The 20161-nt window shown below is 39.6% G+C and overlaps 1 protein-coding gene across 2 annotated transcripts; it reads left to right on the forward strand.

The window, feature by feature from the left end:
• The first annotated feature begins 7084 nt into the window (after positions 1-7084).
• NME5 (NME/NM23 family member 5) lies at positions 7085-19433 on the forward strand. 2 transcript variants are annotated; one of them, XM_089502628.1, is made up of 6 exons: positions 7085-7144; positions 11284-11445; positions 14155-14360; positions 15176-15276; positions 17118-17236; positions 17870-19433. In XM_089502628.1, exons 2-6 carry the CDS (start codon positions 11317-11319, stop codon positions 17948-17950), a joined length of 636 nt encoding a protein of 211 aa, XP_089358754.1. In that variant the 5' UTR covers positions 7085-7144; positions 11284-11316; the 3' UTR covers positions 17951-19433. The 2 variants fall into 2 exon arrangements, with proteins under 2 accessions (XP_089358754.1, XP_089358831.1); XM_089502705.1 differs by lacking the exon at positions 7085-7144 and adding an exon at positions 7671-7713.
• The last annotated feature ends 728 nt before the right edge of the window (positions 19434-20161 follow it).

The raw sequence follows: 20161 nt of genomic DNA on the forward strand, positions 1-20161 counted from the left end.
GGTAGGGTTTTTGTACAACCTTGAACTAAGGTTCACCAAGCAGTCTGGTTAGCTCTTGCCTTTCGCTCAGGCAGCAAAATGTCTTGGATGAGTATTATTATTATTTTTACTTATATCCCATCTTTCTCCCAATACAGAGACCCAAGGCAGCGAACAGCAAATTTAAAACAATACAACAGCATTACAACGTATACATATAAAATAAAAACAATTTTACCAGTTAAAACAGCTATGCTTTAAAATGTAAAATGTGTTAAAGACGAGAGAGCCAGAGTGGTGTAGTGGTCTGACTATGGCTCTGGAGATCAGGGTTCAGTTCGATGCTTGAGCATAAAAGCCCATGGGGTGACCTTGGCCAAGTCACACTCAGCCTTAGGGGATGGCAATGGTGAACCCCCTCTGAAGAAATTTGCCAAGAAAACCCTATGATAGGGTCACCATAAGTAAAAAATGACTTGGCACACAACAACAGCAACAAGGCCTCAGAAGAGAGGCGAAGCCAACAAAGACGGTAACCTGTGCTTTTTTTCTGACAGCCATTCACCTAAACAGTGGAGGAATCTGCAAAAGATAATGCCCTCTAACTTCACTGGCGGTGGCCAGATAGTTCTATAGTATTTCAACTTGCTGGCCAAAGGATAAGCTGCAACACAAGAAGCAGCAGCTACCTTTGCCCTGAAACTTCCTTTGGGAGGTTGTGCTGAATGCAGTCCTCACAACCACCCAGAGGAAGAGAGCGAGGAAGCAGAAGCAGATAACAGAGGGCAGGGATGTTATACAAACAGCAGCTACTGCTGTTTCCCCTTCTTTTTTCCTCTGGATAGCATTGTAATTGGCATTGGCTCCAATCACACTGTGGTCTAAGGGGCAATAGCCGACTTGTGAATGCTTTCTGCTACTGTTCCTCAGTCTAAACCCACTTCCACCCACTTGTCTACTCCCTCTTGGTGTTTGAGCTGGGCCCAAGAACTAATGCAATTCAGAAAAAAAAAGGTCAGATAATACAGGTAGCTGTTCTTGTCATTGTACACTTTCAATAGGTCAAGCTGTCAGTATCATTTCCAAAACAAATTCTTCAAACAGTTAGTCCTCCTTCTGGAACATTGCTGAATAAAACTGAATAGCCTGAATACTAAAATTCACACAATCAGCGCTTGCTCATAAGACAAGATTCTCATAGCACCAAAGTGAGCCTGTCTAAACAGGTGAACAGTATGCATACTTCCTCAGAATTCTATATAACTTCCAATAAAGAGCTAACAGTTAAGTGAGATGAGTGCTCTTATTTGTGTATCTTAATTTAAAACTAACAATTCCCTTTGGATTTTCAAGTCCAATGAAAAATCGAATGTACTAGGGACTTTGTACATTTAAAACTTGTGCGCCAATTTCGCCCGTTCCTTAAGACACCAGATCCGGCCTCAGTAGTACATGCCTTGGTTACATCACGTTTGGACTACTACAATGTGCTCTACATGGGGCTGTCTTTGAAGAGTGTTCAGAAACTTCAGCTGGCCCAAAAAGCTGCAGCCAGGTTGCTAACAGGGACAAGTTATAGAGATCACACAACACCCCTGTTGAAACAGCTCCACTGGCTGCCAGTCTTTTCTGGGCACAATTCAAAGTGCATGCCATTTGGCAGACCATGTCTGAACTGGCCCAGGCTCTGAGATCCTCATGGGAGGCCCTTCTCTCCATCCCACCACCCTCAAAAGCACAGTGGGTGGGGACACAAGAGAGGGCCTTTTCTGTGGCTGCCCCTAGACTCTGGAACTCCCTACTCAGAGAGGCCAGAATGGCCCCTTCCTTGTTATTTTTCCACCAGCAGGCTAAGACCTACTTTTTAAACAGGCTTTTAAAACAGAAAGTTTTTAAGACATGTGATGAGGTGTTGTTATATTGTTTTAATGTATTTTAAACAGTTTAATCTTTTTAAACTTGATTTTAGCATTGAATTTGTTTTAATTATTGTAGTGATTTAATTCTGTTTTAATATACTATTTTGTATCTGTTTAACTGTATGGTGTTTTTTATTGTTGTAAGCCACCCTGAGTCCTAACCTTGGGAGAAGGGCAGGATATAAATAAATAATAATTATTATAATAATAAAAATTAAAAAATGTTAATACAGTGCGCCTGCATCATGTACGGGTGCCTTTTACACAGCTTTCAGCTTGCGCTGAAAGCCGCACGATGGGGTTGCAAGGGCACGCACATTCTGCACCGCGCATCGTACACAAGCACCATTATTATTTTCAATGGGGCTCGAGGATACACATTATTTGCCTTATGCAGAGGGGTCTTCATCCTGTGAAAGGTGTTGGATTGCTGTTTTTGTTTCCTGTATTTCTGCTCCAGTTTTAACCTGCAAGTAAAAAAAATGCTAACCATTATATTTCAGAACAAGTCCAAAGAAAAAAGAAATATAAAGAAAAGATTCAGTGAGCATCAACACAAGATTAATCATTTACTCTGAATATTCATTTAAAGAAGTTTTTTTAAGCTGTAGTACTAGACACAATTTGTACTAAGCTGCTTTTACCCTTGTGTTGCTTCCACACTAGAACTGTAAACAGGGGAAAGTGGAATGAAAACCAATTTAGAGCCAGGAGAGGCTTTTTTTGAAAACCAAAACATGGTGAAAATGCCTCCCCCCCCCCCCCGGTCCCCCTTCTCTGTGTGCACACCTTCAAGTTGCCTGTCAAGTTATGGCTACCCCCTGAATTTCTGTGTGTGTGCTCGCACTTTCAAGTTGCCTATCAAGTTATAGTCACCCTCAGCAACCTGATAAAAAGATATCAAAATTTTACAAACTACTATTAAGCAGGAATCTAGAACAGGAGACATAAAAGAATATATGGTTAAATGGGCACATGATCTGGCTTATAAAACTGAAATCGAGGAATGGCAAAATGCTTGGAATAGGACAAATAAATTTACAGTTGCGCAGGATTTAAAATAGAACCATATGAAAATAATGAATAGGTGTTATTATACCCTATGGAAACTTAAAAATATATTATTATTATTATTATTATTATTATTATTATTATTATTATTAACCTTTATTTATAAAGCGCTGTAAATTTACACAGCGCTGTACATACAATCTTTTAGTCAGACAGTTCCCTGCCCTCAGGCTTACAATCTAAAAAGACACGACACAAAGGGAGAAGGGAATGGTGGTGGGGAATAGGATCAGGTCTGGCAGATCTTCTCCACCTCCGAGGCCTGGACCAAGGCAGATGGACTGGAGGAAGGGCTTGGCTTCTTAATGGATGCTTAAAAGGAGGCTTCCTGGGTCAGAGGGGCTCGCCTCTGGGAACACTTCTCTAAACAATATAGTCTTTAACTCAGTTTTGAAACTGGGTAGAGAAGTGATGAGGTGTGCATGTGGGGGAAGAAGGTTCCAGGAGTAAGGGGCAGCAAGCGAGAAGGGACGAATTCAGGAGGGGGCAGTGGTAGTCCTACACTGTGACAGGAGACCTTGACTACCAGAGCGGAGGGTGTGAGTAGGAATGTAAGGAGAAAGAAGGTCAGATAAGTAAGGAGGGGCCAATCCATGGAGGGCTTTGAAAGTCAATAACAAAAGCTTGTACCGGATGCAGAAGGGGAAGGGGAGCCAATGAAGGGAGGAGAAAAGAGGAGAAACATGGTCAAAGCGGCGAGCGGATGTGACAATATGGGCTGCTGAATACTGGACAGAGATTAAAGGATGGAGGTGTGAAAGAGGAAGCTAACTAACACAAGGTAAATGTTGGAGATGTGATTACGAAAAGGGATGTATTTTTCATCTATGGTGGCGTTGTGAGGTAATCCAAAAATTCTGGGAGGTAGTACATGAGTCAATTCACCAGATACTTGGAATAAAATTTCCTATGAATCCCAAATTTATTTACTTAATATGACCTCGGTCTTAAGGCCACAAAATGAAAGACAATATTGGAGAACTATATTATACTTTGTGGCAGCAGCTAGAATTGAAATAGCAAAGTTGTGGAAATCAGATGTGATTCCAACTTGGGATAACTGGATGCAAAAAATTAATGAATACAGGGAACTAGACAGATTATTTTGTAATGTTCAAAATTACAACATGACAAAGAGGGAAGACGAGTGGAAAAAAGTACTAGCCAGATGGGAAATTTAAACTGAATTTAAACCTTATTGAGGTGTAATTTCTCTTACGATTTGAGAATATGTTTGCGAAGTTAGCTTTCTTTTTATTTCGTCTTTTTATATTTTTGATCAATATAGGTCAGTAGAAGAAATAATGAATCTCCTGCTCAATTCAGATTAAGACAGGCGAGGAGCTGAAAATTGTGGAGTTATGAACGTATTATACATTAAAAAGACAGGAAATTTGGTAGCTATCAGTGAGCAGTTGTAATGTGTTATATATCTGATAGCCTAGTATGTAAATGCTTAAAACAGATCAGAGAGAATGGGTCTTTTAAGTTGCAAGAAAAGTGAGTGCTTCGAAACTTCAAGAACAAAAGGAAGAATTGATATGGGTCCATGAAGACAAGAAGACTTTATTGAGTAGTTATTGATACTGTATTTGTTTTGTTTTCTTTTATATAAGATAATAATAAAGAATATATATATTTTTAAAAAGTTATAGTCACCCTCTGAATTTCATGGGATTTTCTTAGGCAAGGAATACTGAAAGGGTTTTTTGTCAGTTCCCTCCTCTGAAATATAGCCTACATCATCTGGCCTCCCATTCATGTACTACCCAGGGCTGACCCTTCTTAACTTCCAAGTGCATAATCCACTAAATGGTCATGAAGATATCAATAATTTGTATTTAACACCAGATTTTGTTGATGTGCTGCTATGACAACCTCTGGATGGCAGTGTCCTGAAAAATAAGTAGGTTGGATAACAAATGAAGCAAAGACCATTTCTGTGTAGTTCATGGCCCAAGATCACCCACTGGGTTTTCATGGCTGAGCAAGGAGTCATAGAGTTGGAAGAGACCTCAAGGGCCATCAAATCCAACCCCCTGCCATGCAGGAATCCACAATCAAAGCACCCTTGACAGATGGCCATGCAGCTTCTGTTTAAAAGCTTCCAAAGAAAGAGTTTCCACCACTCTCTGAGGCAGAATAGTCCACTGTTGAACAGCTCCTATCACCAGGAAGGTCTTCGTAATGGAATTTCTTTTCCTGCAGTTTGAAACCACTGCTCCAGTTTGTATTCTCTGAAGCTGCAGAAAACTAACTTCCTCCATCTTCAGTATGACATCCTTTCAAATATCAAACCCTGGTCTCCAGAATCATAATCCAACACCCAAACTATTACACCATGCTGCCTTTCAGCCATGGAAATCCACCGAATGACTGTGGCCAACCCCCTCTGAACAAATCTGCCAAAAAATAAATCCCAAACCCCAGGCATGATATGTTAACTTTAGGGTCACCATAAGTTAGGCACAACTTGAAGGCACACAACAACGACAAAAAGGAATATGAAATTCATGGGGTTACCATAAGTCAACAGGCAACTTGAATGAATATATTCTTGTCTTCTGAGGTCACATAAAAGACCAATGTACAGGGAGACAAAAAGTTAGTCTACATCCCCCAAATTATTATGGTTACTCTTGGTAATATAGCCTCTACTAAAATGCTTTTGTTGTTGTTGTTGTTGTGTGCCTTCAAGTCATTTCTGACTTATGGGGCCCCTAGGGTCTCACAGGTTTTTCTTGGCAGATTCCTTCAAAGGGGGGTTGTCCTTCCTTCCCCCTGAGGCTGAGAGAGTATGACTTGACCAAGGTCACCCGGTCGGTTTCCATGGCTGAGGTGGGATGTGAATCCTGTTCTCAAGAGTCATAGTCCAATGCTCAAACAACTACATCATGTGTATGTTTGTTTTTGTGAATATCTTTATCAAAGGCAACTTGAAGCCCAGTCCTTTCGTGCTGATAACTCAGATGTCCCATTGCATAGAATATAGATACTTGCAAATAAGTAAGAGCCTGTATTTGGTATTTATTATTAACTACAATGGGTCCTTAGTATCCACTGGGGTTTGGTTCTAGGATCCGTGGATGCTTATGTCCCATTAAATACAACAAATAGTAAAATCATGTCCCTTATATAAAATGACAAAAATCAAGGTTTGCCTTTTGGAATTTGTATATTTTAAACAAGATTTTAAAACCGTGGATGCCTGAATCTGTGGATATGGAGGGCTGACTGTACCATAGAACTGTACCATGAAAAGGCAGGCAGAACTCCACCAGGGCCAGCCTGAAGAAGCAGAGCCCTCCCTGCAGTCCATCTGCCTTGGTCCAGGCCTCAGAGGGAGAGAAGAATGCTGGACCTCATCCCCTTTCCCTCCACCATTCCCTCCTCCTTTTGTGTCCTGTCTGTTTAGATTGTGAGCCTGAGGGCAGGGAACCGTCTAATTAATAATAATAATAATAATAATAAATTGTATGCTGCTCTGAGAGCCTTTAGGGCCAAAGGGCAGGGTATAAATACCTAATTAAACTGACATTGACTTATGGTGGCCCTTTGAATGGGAGACCTACAAGCCACTCAGCTCTGCTCCTGTCTTGCAAACTCAGCAGCAGCAACAACAGCAACGGAGGGCATAAGCACCCTGACCAGACGTCACAGCCGCAAGGGAGGACAAGACCTCACAAAGTGGAGGACCTTCAAGGGAAAAATGTAGGACATGGGCCAAATAAAAGCAAGCACCACTTAATATAAATATAAATCCAGGCTTCTTAGCCATGCCCCAAATGGAGGACATTGGAATCCCTCCTGGAGAAAAGGTAGGAATGCAGGACATGTCCTGGAAAAGGAGGGCACGCCTGGTCATCCTGAGGAGGACAAGGCACTGCAAGATGTAGGACATGGCCAAATAAATGCCTAAAAGCACTTAAAATAAACCATTGCTCCTTAATCATGCTCAACATGGAGGGCGTTTTTGAAACACCCCCCCCCCTCTCTCTCTCATCCTCTCCAAGTTCGTTGCCAAAACTGAGCAGAAGAGGGACATATAAAAAGAAAAAGCCCGCGCGCGTTTCAAACTGGACCCCGCCGGCTGCCGTAGCTGCTGCTGGCTTTGAGTGGAGTTTCTCCGGTTGCCTAGCAACCGTGCCTGGGCCCTGCAGGCCTCGTCAGATCTAGTAAGTGCTCCCTTTTCGCATCCCCATTGGAGAGATAACCCGGTTTGGCACCGCTTTAACTCTTTCTGTGGCTCAAGGCTATGGAATTCTGGGAGTTGGAGTTCTGTGGCTCAAGGCTATGGAATTCTGGGAGTTCCATAGCAAAGAGCCAGATTACAGTTAAAGCGGTGCCAAACCGGGTTATCTCTCCAATGGGGATGCAGCCTTTGACAATGGGGTCCAATTCTATTATTATTATTAAATACCCATATATATATATATATATATATATATACTGTATATATATATACACACACACACACACACGCATACGTATCATTTAACTGTCCAAATAGCATATAGTGATCTCTAATCCTACAATCCCCCTTCCATACCAACCACCCCCTGGATGTACTAAAACAAAGGACAGTCCTTGCCCCATAGCCATAGGGAAAGCATACATATCCTAAGTACTCCTCTCCAGCACCACATTTCAAATGACTTGCTTTTCTTTCTGCCTGCCTCCTTTGCTGTCCAGCTCCCGCATCCTTTGGAGTGTAGTGGAGTCTCCTTCTTTGGCCACCTGTCAGGTATGCTTTGAATGAGAGTTCCTGCATGGCAGAATGGGGTTGGACTGGATGGCCCTTGTGGTCTCTTCCAACTCTATGATTCTATGGCATGGTACTCACCGGCAGCCCCGGTCTGGCATTTTTCCAAGCCAAAGAGAAGCAGCAAAATGCCTCTTCTCTTTGGCCTGGAAAAGGGGTGCCTAGGTGCCCAGTACACCCCAGCAGGGCCAGTGCTACAGAGGAGAAAGGGCCGGCCCCTTTCCCTTCTGCATCGTCGGCCTGGCCATTTGGTTTGGCCATTTCGGAGCTCCTTTCCTCCCAACCGCCAGGCCACCATAAGCAGCCTGGGGCGGAACAGAGGCCTCACGCCCGTGCTGCACCGTTTGGACACGGCACATGCATGGTGTCACAATGGCGGCGCCCATATGGATGGGACACCACCATTACAGTGCCACTGCACCATACTAAGCTTAGGGACTGTCCCAACCCTAAAATCGGTGCCAGCATGGCGCAAAAGGGCGATCTGTACCACACCTATAATTCTATTATTCTAATTGGGAATGCAATGGCCTGAATGATTCTGACTTTAATGATCAGTTGTATGTTTTTTTTCTCTTCAGTATCTTTTCCAGTTCTTTCATAGCTGCCCTTCCCATTCCTAGTCTTCTTCTTATTTTTTAACTGCAGTCTCTATTCTGGTCAATGTTTTATCCTAGATATGAGAATTCTTTAACTATTTCAATTTCCTCGTTGTCTAGATTGAATTTGTGTATTTCTTCTGTGGTCATTATTTTTGTCTTCTTTATGTTCAGCATCAGACCTGCCTTTGCACTTTCATCTTTGACCTTCCTTATTAACTGTTCCAATTCCTGAATGTCTTCTGCTAATATTATGGTGTCGTCCGTGTATCTTAGGTTGTTAATATTGCTTCCTTCTATCTTAACTCCTTCTTTTTCTGATTCTAATTTTGCTTTTCTTATGATGTTTTCAACATGTAAGTTAAACAAGTACAGTGATAGGATGCAGCCTTGCCTGACCCCTTTGCCAATTGGGAACCACTCTGTTTCTCCAAATTCTGTTCTGCCGGTGACCTTCTGTCCTTGATACAGATTCCTCACCAGGACTATCAGATGTGGTGGCACACCAGTGTCTTTGATTGAGTTCCATAGCTTTTTGTGATCTATACAATCAAATGCTTTGCTGTAGTCTATGAAACACATGCGATTCTTCTTTTTCTTTTCTTTTTTGAATTCTTGGTTGAGCTCCATTAGCCATCACATATTTACAATGTGATCACTAGTGCCCCTTCTTTTTCTAATCCTGCTTGTACCTCTGGTATTTCTCCTTGTATGACTGGAGTCTATGCTGCAAAATTGTGATGATTAGTTTGCTTAAATGTGAGATTAGTGCTATTGCCCTATAGTTGCATCAGTCTTTCGTATCTCCTTTCTTGTGGACTGGTATGTATATTGAGCATTTCCAGTCTGTTGGCCGTCTCTATGACCCTGTTCACACTATGAAATAACCCAGTTTGGAAACTGGGTTATTTCCCTGTCATTCAGACTTGCAACAATTGTACTTGGTTCAGTTTGCATGGGGGAGGGGGCCAACCGAAAAGCCTATTTAAACTGGTAAATCTGGCACCAGATCACTTAGCATTTCTTTTTTTAAGAACCGCAGTGATCCACATCTCCGATAGTGTGAGTAAGCTATCAGATCGATTTGGATTGTGCAGCCACCATCCAGTAAATGGATGCACCTCCATTTTCATCTGGAACGCTGGCAAATGGGAACTTCAGACTGGATTTAAATGCCATGGAAAGATTCGCTGCCTTACAATGTAATGGGAACAATGAATTGATTTTGAATCGATTCACAGAGTTGAATCTCTCCATGCAAAAAACGTAGGTGTGCCTGGCCCCTTAGTTTTCCATATTTGTTGGCATAATTCAGTTAGCACTAAAGTTGCATCTGTCTGTGGGCACTGTAGCAGATCAGTTAGGATATCATCTGTTTCTGGTGATTTATTTTTCCCCATTTCCTCTATTGCAGATTCCACTTCACTTCTTAGAATTTGGGGTTCATCTTCATATGGCTCCTCATTCCAAATCTCATTCATTCCCTCATCTCTTTTGTATAACTCTTCTGTGTCTTGCCTCCAGCGTCTTTTTATCTCTTCTTATTCTTGTATTATGTTCTTTTTTCCCTCTATAGAGCATCCTTTCCCTTGGTTTGAACTTGGCTTGAATTTCTTGGATTTCTTGTCTCGTTCTTCCCTTTTTACAGAGAAGGGAAGATACAATTAGATACAGTCAGCAAAATTGCCTGGACCTGAGCCACATAGGGCTTTATTTTATCTTACTTATGGAGACCCTAAGGGGAATGTATCACAGGTTTTTGGCAAGATTTGTTCGGAAGAGATTTGCCATTGTCTTCCCTTGAAGCTGAGAGGGTGTGACTTGCTCAAGGTCACCCAGTGGGTTTCCATGGCTATGTGGGGATTCAAAGCCTGGCTTCCAGAGTCATAGTCCAGCAATCAAACCATTATGCCACACTGGCTTTCACTTTTCTAGGCAATAACTGGACCATCTGCTGATTTGTGCCTGTTACGCAGTTCTTAAAACCAGAACCATAAAGGCATACTATAGCATTAATTCCACCATCTCAAAAATACTCTAAGTGGGATGTATATGTACAGATAGATAGATAGATAATTAGATGCCTTCAAGTGGCCAGTAAATCTGTGGCAACCCTGTGAATTTCATTGGGTTTTCTTAGGCAAGGAATATGCAAGAGGTGGTTTGGCAGGATGTTTAAATCAAGAGCTACTTTTGAGTGAAGTCATTTGTTTGAAAATTTTTATACAGCCCCAAAAAGGCTGCTAAAGTGGCATTTTAGAAAAGGGTGTCTCTGCCCTTATTTATTTATTTATTTTTAGCATAAATAAAATCCACAAGAAGAAAGGGGATTGGAGAGAAGAGCAGGAAAAACAAATCCAGGCATCGTTATTAGTTCTCATAACTCTTCTATCTGGCATTGATAGAGGAAGGAAGCACCAAGTAGTCGAGAATGGGTTTAGGTTGGTCTCTTCTAGTCATTATATTTTTCTTGGAACTATGACTCTGGAGACCAGAGTTTGATTCGCAGCTTGGCCATAAAACCCACTGGATGACTTTGAACAACTCATACTCTCAGCCTCAGGGGAAGGCAGTGACAAACATCCTCTGAACAAAAATATCACATGCTCTCAGCCTAAGGAGAAGGAGTGGCAAACCTCCTCTGAAGAAACTTGCCAAGAAAACCCCGTGATAGGTTCACCTTAGGTTGCCATGTCAGAAATGTCTTGAAGGCACACTACAACAATTGCCTTCTTGTAGGCTTTAGTTCTCTGGGTGATGGATAATGTGCCCCAAGTGTGCCTATCAACCCAGCGATTCCAGGAAAACTTCCATTTATAGCAAATATACATAGGACAAGGTTGTGTGGTTAGACAGCTAGGCTAACACAATATAATCTTGGAAGAATCAATTACGCTTCCATTCTCCCAACAGAAGAGTAAATGCAATCCACTTAACAAATGTATCATTTCAGTGATAAAAGAAGACTTGGATTTTGACTGCAAAAATGCAGATGTTGATGCCTGAACCTCAAATCTATGTTGAAAGGACCCTGGCAATCATTAAGCCAGATATCATCAACAAAGAAGTAGAAATAGAAGATATAATTCTGAGATCAGGATTCACCATTACTCAGGTAACCTGAAAAGTGTATAGTACAGTATTGCATAAACAACTACAAAGTGAAATATGTTTTAAATTAGAAAATAAGATGGTTGAAAAGATCTTGGTCCTACTTCAGCATAGAGTTAATTTCTTTCAATTGCTGACCTGCCTGAACAGCTCTTTTAAATCTCTCTGCCCTGTCTTCATATTTCTCTTGAAGAGTAAATTTGTGTGGAAACTAAGGAGGTGGTGGAGGTCTATAGAGGATAGTGTTTTTTCAACTTGAAATACACGTTTAGGTATTAAATTTGCATGTAGGATGAAGGAGAAGTGTTTTTCGTTCATAGTATGTAAGTCTTTTAATAATGGTTGAATGGTGAGGAATGATAAGACCTACAGTCCAGCAACATTTAGAGGGCTGTACGATTCCCTGGTTTAGTTACTGTAAAAGTAATTAAAAGTTACCTTTACACTACAGAAGGAATTAACATATACTCTTTAATCAACTGTTGCGATATAGTTATGCCTTTGTTATTGTCAAAAGGAAATATTGCAAATAACAATTGGAAATGCTTCAAAGTTCTAAATCTAACTTATCTACCAGGCAATACTGGAATTCAAAACGAATAGACAGCCATCAGTTTGAATTTGTTGTATAACACATCCACAAACCATTATAACAAATATCTCCAATGTTTACATATCTTGACAAATTATTCATAACGTGTAAGACTGCTACCGCTGAATGTTGCTTCCATAACCAGATAAGATAAATAATTTTGGAAGTACAGTCTTGTAACAGTGAACAAGCTCCTAAAACTGACCACTAGATGCTGCTATTGTATAGCTGTTACTTTGGAAAAACTGGTTTTGGGTTTCTAAACAAATCCTTAAATCTATATTGTGGTAATATCTTTATTAGGGTAATGAGAAAGGCACAGAAATCACTACAGACTTTTGAGGCCACAGGTCTTCTTGTCAGGCAAAGAGTGCAACTGTCAAACCTAATGTGATAGTCTGCCAGGCCTTCCTCTCATAATGTCTCAATATGACATGCAAATGACATGCTTTTCCCCACCTGCTTCTTTTAAAATCCCTGACTGATTAAGAGATCTGTGCAAGCAGAGATTTTTGTGCTTTTTTATTGCCTAATAATGGTATTATCACAATGTAGATTTGGACATTTGTCTTGTGGACAACACTGTTGTGAGTTTGGTAACCAAACAGTACATATTTTTGTTCTTCCCCAAATATCCCTGTACTGCATTCCAGTTGTAAAAATACTAATATCAAGATCGCTGTATTATAAACTGGGGGTATTACACTTTAAGCACCGTGAGTCATGTTAATTAAAATCTATAATTAGTGGAGAGAGTTTCAGTTGTTATGCATTTGTGTGTTGACATGCAAATGTAAATATTCCTTCAGACGATTTGTTTATCTTTTTATTTGTATATTGGCTTTATACAATGGCTCCCAAAGTGATCAAACGTACCCTCTGTTACAGATTTCAATCTGATTTCTAATGGAGAGTAGAGAAACCAAGAGTAATCTAGTTACTACTCTATATTTCCAAACAACTGTCTATTCTTGATATGATTCATATAAGCATTATATGCTGTAGCAGTTGCTTTAAAGTACAGGTGAATGAAGTTTACCGCATGTAGGAAATTGTCTGTGTGAAGTTGTTCTACTAGTGCCTAGAAAAGGAGAAACAGAAATAACAGGATGACAAAAGTGGCCCATAGCTTTATAGAAGTGTTCAGTTGTGGCCATATACCCATCAGCATGTTAAGACTGCATGCCTGAAGTAGGAAGATTGATATGAGTTGTAGGTGAGACCAGAACTAAAAGTAGGAGGAACCTCTCATTTTTGTTTTTAACACCCAGCTCCCCCCACTGCAGATTGCTGTGGAGCACTGATACCAAAAGTCTGAACTGAGAGGGATTTTGAAATTCAGCTTAAATCTGGTGGTGATATACCCTGGTCTAACTAGATTAATTGTAATTCCCTGTATTTAATTGGAGATCATTGATCAAGGTCTGAAGTACAGTATCTTTACCTTGAAACTAATAGCAATGTAGTAGGGGGGAACAGATTGTCCCATGGAACTGTGATGGTAGGGAGAGATTTAACCCACCCCACCCCCCTTGCTACAGTCCCAAACAGATTGCAACTACACAAGGAAGGGTGGGAGGGAATGACAGAAAATCTAGTCACAAGTTTTACACCTCCCATTTGACCTAAGTGGAATACCAAGGGTGGAAGTGTGCCTGAAGCTAGAGTGCACGTTTTGCTCAACAGTTTTTGGAAGGGTACTGAAAGGTTAGAGATAAAATGATGATTAATCAGGAAATTGAAGAAATTCTTGCGCATGGACCCAATGATTGTAAAGTAGTTACTCTTGCTCTTCAAATACCAGAATAGTAATGGCTCAGATTCATAAACTGCACATCACTGAAATTAGCGTGAGAGAGAGAGAGCAAATAAGCTGTACAAGACCAAGTGTCAAAGCAACTTTGATTCTTGTTTTCAAAGCTGCATTAAAACTTCCAGCCATTAGCAGGAATCTCAGGATTAAGACCTTTAAATAAAGTTAATGTTGCATCATATGCTGAATAAGCTTTGGAGAGTGTGTTGAAATGCTTCTGTAATGCAATGCATTAATGTAAACGGTAGTACTTGACAGTCTTGGAACAGTGGTTTTAAGAGGTTCTTTCTCTGTCTGTCTCTTAATAGAAACGAAAACTCCAACTCAGCCCAGAGCAATGCAGCAACTTCTACGTAGAACAATATGGGAAAATGTTTTTTCCTAATTTAACATCTTATATGAGTTCTGGGCCTTTAATTGCAATGGTTCTTGCTCGGCATCAAGCAATCTCTTACTGGAAGAACCTGCTTGGACCCTCAAGTAGCTTAGTAGCTAGGGAAACATATCCTGACAGGTAACTTTCTTAGTACTTACAAACCCTTTTCTCTAAATAGTCCAGTGAGGCTACTGGAAGTTATGATCTCAATTTTGCAACCTTTATTTGGCAAAATAAGTGCAGAAATGCAGTCATGGCATTTCAGATAATTCATTAGGACTTTGGCCATCTTTTCACATGTTCAGTTTAAATAATGTACTTAGTTGCCAAATCAATATAAGGCCTGTGTCCACTTAAGCAATGGCCTAAGCAATGTAAGACACACTGTGGTGTTTTTATATTTCTGCCAGCTAGGAATCATCTATTATTAGTAGTAGTTAGTTTTTGCAGAAAAGGAGGGAGTTATCTGAGAGAGTAAGAGGAACAGGGTGACAGGTTTTATGCTGCCCATTTTGGCAAGAGCTGTTAGATACACGTTTAATAGACAATGTTATTTTGTGCTGAAACCCAAATAAGGCTAAACAAATTGTTTGCTATTACTCTGCTTACTGCGTTATCAGTGACTGAGGTTCTTAACTTGTATGCCTGTACATGGAGATATAGCTTATTAAAGTCAACGGGATTTACTTCCATGAAGACATGGGACTTCAGTCAGTCATCCATACTCAGGGATTTTTTTATCCACGAATTCATCCATCCATGGATTAAAATCTTTCCAAAAAATATAAATTCCTAAAAGCAAACTTTGATTTTTCCATTTTATATAAGGAACACCATTTTACTATGGCATTATATGTAACTGTACTTGAGCATCCACAGATTTTGGTATCCATGGGAAGTCCTGGAACTGAACCCTAGCAGATACCAAGGGCCCATATCTCTATCATTTTTAGTTTAAGAGCAATCTATGGAACAGATGATCTGAGAAATGGACTTCATGGCAGTGCCGACTTTGCATCAGCTGAAAGGGAAATCCGGTTCATGTTTTCTGAAGGTATGTAAATGTTTACGTTTCAGTTTGGTGTCTAGGCTTAACTCCATATTTTACAGCATTTGATCATGTGTGAAGCGCCTTGGATCAAAATCTATATACTGAAACAATCAGATTTTGTCAAGGCATTATTTCCTTCTTTTTTCCAAATATTGTAGATATTCACAGTCCCAGATAACTTTTTAAAAAAATTCAGGTTACAATCCAGTGCTGATGCATTAAACTCAGAATAAGATTTTTGGAATGCAGCAGTCTTACTTCTGAATAGCTGTATACAGGATTGCACAGTCAATGATGGTTCTGATTTATACAGCTAGGTATAATTAAGAAGCAACTTAATTCAGAAAGTACAGACCTGGCTGTAGAATCTGGCCAGGTTTGTTGTCTAAAATGCCATTTTAGGGTCTGGCAAATTTATTGTCCCACCTTGGGACTACCTTTCAATGGTGGTGAGACTATGTGCTTCTGTGAGGTATGAGGCTATGTTTCCAGTAGCAGTGCTGCTGATAGGCTCCCAATTCTAACTGACTTTTGCTCACGATCCAGACTAAATGTGTGAAATGTCTACTGGACAGCAGCTGTAGTGGAGGATCTGTCAGAGACAATTTCAGTGGCACTTTAGCTAACTGTAGTTAGTCAACAGCACAAAAGGCAACAATAGTAAACTGCTCCTGAATGCCTTTACCTCAAAAAACCTGTGATGAGACAATACAAAATGAAATGAGATAATGCTGGCAGATGAAACACATGTCAGAATGCACTCGACCAGCATTCTGTGTCTAGTGGTCTCAAACTGGATTATTTTCAGTTTATTTTGGCCCAAAGTTAGATTATACACATCTCCCTCCCTCGCTGGGGTTAGGGGCATAGGACCCCCATGAAAGTGAAAAAAACACAAATAAATAAACAATACTTTTTTAACCTGAGAGGAAAGATGTGGTAAACATCTGCCAGAATTTGACCATAGAATCATGTCGCAGGAACTACTAATGCCTAGAGAAGTTCTCTAGGAATCTTTAGATGCTCCAGTGCAACTCTATAGTTATCTTCTGGCACAATTTCTCCAGAGGACCTAGAGATTCCTAGCGAGAGAGCATATTCAAATCCGCAAATAATCAAATCGACTAATAATCAAATCTGCAAAAGTCAAAGCTGCAAATGTGGAGGGATGAGTGTAATGCTCATCTTATCAATTCTACACATGATATCATGCATGCACATATTTCTCTGCCCTATTTGACTTGTGGAACATAAAACCTGGACCAAAGAATGCATTTATTCCTAGAACCTTCCCCGATTGCAGTCTGAACTTCACTTGAAAGCAGGATTTGGTTTGCAGAGTCAGGAAGATTTCCCATTTAAACGGGCATGTTTTCTTCAAATTAAAATACTACATTATACACACAAAGTAAAGGAGAATATGTGTGCATGAAAACTAAAGAGTCATTTCTAGTCTTGTTACCTGAGGAACAGATAGCTAGATACCATCTAAACATTTTGAGTGAAAATGGATATCATATAATCAAGAAATACCAACTGTATGTTTACCATGTTATAACCTGTTCCATTGGAAAGGACTGTCTTTGTTCATTATCCCATGGATTAACCCTGACTTCAGAGATGATGTTTTTCATTCTATACATTCTATAACTTCATCCTAGAAACAATCATGTTAATTGTAAATAATACTGGAATCTGTATATTTTTGCATGGTCTGTACAGTTGTTTATATTTAAAAACAAATTGAAATTTCAGTGCTAACTTTAGGAAAACAAGCACATAAAAAATTAATTAGTTTTCTATTGATCCTTTTAAATTAAAAATGTTTACTTCCTTTCTTCCAGTGGTCATTGAACCAATCCCAGTTGGGCAAGCTGCTAAGGATTACCTCAACCTCTATGTCATACCTACCCTGCTGAAAGGACTTACAGAACTGTGTAAGAAGAAACCAGCAGATCCTTTTGTAGGTATCACAATGACTGCTAAAAAAATACAAAATACCCATCACCATGTTACCTTTAGTAGGCTCACCAAAATGCACACAATATTTCATGCTAGCTTTCAAAGCACACTGTACAATGCCTGTCAGTATACAGTAGTAGTGGTAGAGTCCTACTATAAATTGGAGGCTTTTTCCTGGTTTGGGAAAGCAACCTTTCATCCTTACTATAGCAGAAGAACAATAGCTCCTTTTGTATCAAGGATAAAATTCCAAGGAAAAATTAACAGTTGAAAGCAGTTGTTGCTTATTTACATATCTTGTTTGGTTCTATCAGGCCAGAGCACCCATACTCAATTATCCTTTGTATGTTAAAAGTAGTCTAGACTGACTGCCTCCTCCTTGATCAACCACTCAGACAACTACATTTTCAAAAGCAAAGGTGAGAATCCTTGGAAGGAGAGTTTAAGAATTTTAAGGGACGTTCTTGCAAAATCAGCTGAGGAATGCGAAATTATTATGGGGGATTTTAATCATTCTGAGTGAGCATTTGCAGGAATGCCTAGTTTGAATGCTTCTTCATCAAAATGTTGTGTCCATGTGGCACTTACATTAGAGATAATCTGTTTCATTTCTGTATCTTTTTCCCCCTTATAGACTTGGCTGGCTGACTGGTTAATTGAACACAATCCCAACACACCTAAGTTGCGACATGCTGTGATTGTGGAGGAGCCTTAAAGAAGACAATTCAAAACTCATTAAAAACAGCATATTGTCTTTTGAATTTCTTACCAACATTAGTATGTGAGAAATAATAGTTCAAAATCTTTTGTAAACTGAGAAGCAGGACATTGTGAAATACACAGACTGAAGTAGCAGTATACAAGATTGAAGTTTAAATTAATAAAGACCTACATATAAATTGCAATTAATGGATGACCAACAGAGATTTAAAGAAGCTTTGAAGTTTGGTGACTTCTCACTTATGCTACCTTTAAATCCATAGTTATCTCAGTGAATTTGCATATCTCATTCCGATTGTCACACTTGACATGTTCTTTAAGTCACAGATCTACTCTGATCAGGCGCGTGCACACACACGCGCACACACATATATAATATTTTGTAATAATGCCATTTTGAATAGATAATGAACTTTATTATTTTGACCATGCAGTTTAACAAAGTTGGCTTTAACAAGTTGTACTGTTAGTAATACATACATTGATTATTCAGAATGCTGGAATTTTGCTAGTTGAATGCCATAAATATTAACCCTTTCTCAAATAGATTTTCCCCCTAAGCAGTTACCCCAAACTACATATAGAGAAAGGCTAGGAATAATAAGATTTACCCAGTTGCAAGTTATACAATTTACATTTAAACAAATAATCATGCACATCCTGATACATATTATGATCTCTCACTGAATAGATTCATAGAATTGGTATACTTTCCTCTAGGAACTTCAGTAGACATTAATCTAATTCTAACACTGTTTTGAGCTCTCTGTTCTGTGCTCAGTTCCTCTAAGTAAACAGGCGTTTTTCACATGTATGGCTTTTAAAAGCAAATTTATTCATGATGAAACCCTAGTAGGCCTTATTGCTGCTACCTCATTTGAATTTCAATGACTTACCTAGTTTTTGCTTGTGATTGGGCAGCTGTAAATGAGAAAATGGGGCTAGTGTATACAATTTGGATTTTAACCCTTTCACACTAGACACCCTTATACAGGGAAGTTTTAGTTTTTCTGTATGATAGAGCAAGACTGTTCTATGGAGGGTAATTCCACAAATTGTTAACTAATACTGAAGCTCTGCAAAGTGTACCTTCTGTCCTATGGCATTAGCCCCTACAAAATACGATCTGGCATATTAATTCCCTACAAGTCTCTCAAAATTTTATTCTGGGATATTTTCAAATGCCTAGATTATCTGACAGTTTTAGGGACTTTTAACAGGTACATCCATCCATGAACTGAGGACTAATGGGGATTATGCTAGCTCAATAAGAGGATATTTATATGAAATTTCTTTTTTATAATGTCCCAAAGAGGCAGCCAGCTGCACCTTCCAGCTCAACATTGTCAAATGTTTGAAGGAGTGGTGTATGAAGACCAATTCCTGCTTAATAAACCAGCCAATTCTGTTTAGTAACCATTACTATTACCATTGAACTTGTAGCTAATATGGAAAATGAACATAAAAACCTACCTTATATCAGGACACTCTTGTCTGTCCCTCTATCTTTGTATTATCTATTCTGACCTTACATCATATATAGCAATAGCAAGTACATTTCTATACCGCTTATCAGTGAACTAGCACTCCCTAAGCAGTTTACAATCTGTAAACCAGTTGCCCCCAACAAGCAGGTTACTCATTTTACCGACCCACCAAGAGTCTTCTTGCCTGCTATCAATTGGAGATATCAAGGATTGAATCTGGAATCATCTCGAAAGGAATGTACTCACTGCACTATGTCCTATCTTTTCACCAATCGGGAAAATTTAAGGCTGTGACTGTGTTTATAGTGAAGAAATATAGAACATGCCTCCTACTGCTGGCTGGTACATTTTACTAAACAGGTAGTATCTTGCTATTTCAGACTAAATCCAATTGTTAATCCCAATCAGGGCAGACCCATTATGTCAGTGGGATTTATGTAAGTATTGACTTAGCATTCAGCAGTTGATTCAAAGGAGCTCCTCTGCTTGGGACTAGCACTTGAATCAAGACTCTGGTTTTGGCTTTTCCAGACTTGTCACCTGGTTTTGAACCCATATTTCAAAAGAGTTAAGATGTAGTTCAGTGATGGTAATGGAAATCCTATGCTTATGTATGTGTATGTGTATTTATTTTATTTTGTTTATATGCCACCTATCTCCCAGAGTAGGTCCCAAGGCAGCTTCCATAAATAGGAATCTCAAAAAATATGCTTTGAGGT

Source organism: Sceloporus occidentalis, unplaced genomic scaffold (assembly GCF_023333645.1).
Source record: "Sceloporus occidentalis isolate IW3139 unplaced genomic scaffold, rSceOcc1.0.p SCAF_1, whole genome shotgun sequence".
NCBI classification, from domain to species: domain Eukaryota; kingdom Metazoa; phylum Chordata; class Lepidosauria; order Squamata; family Phrynosomatidae; genus Sceloporus; species Sceloporus occidentalis.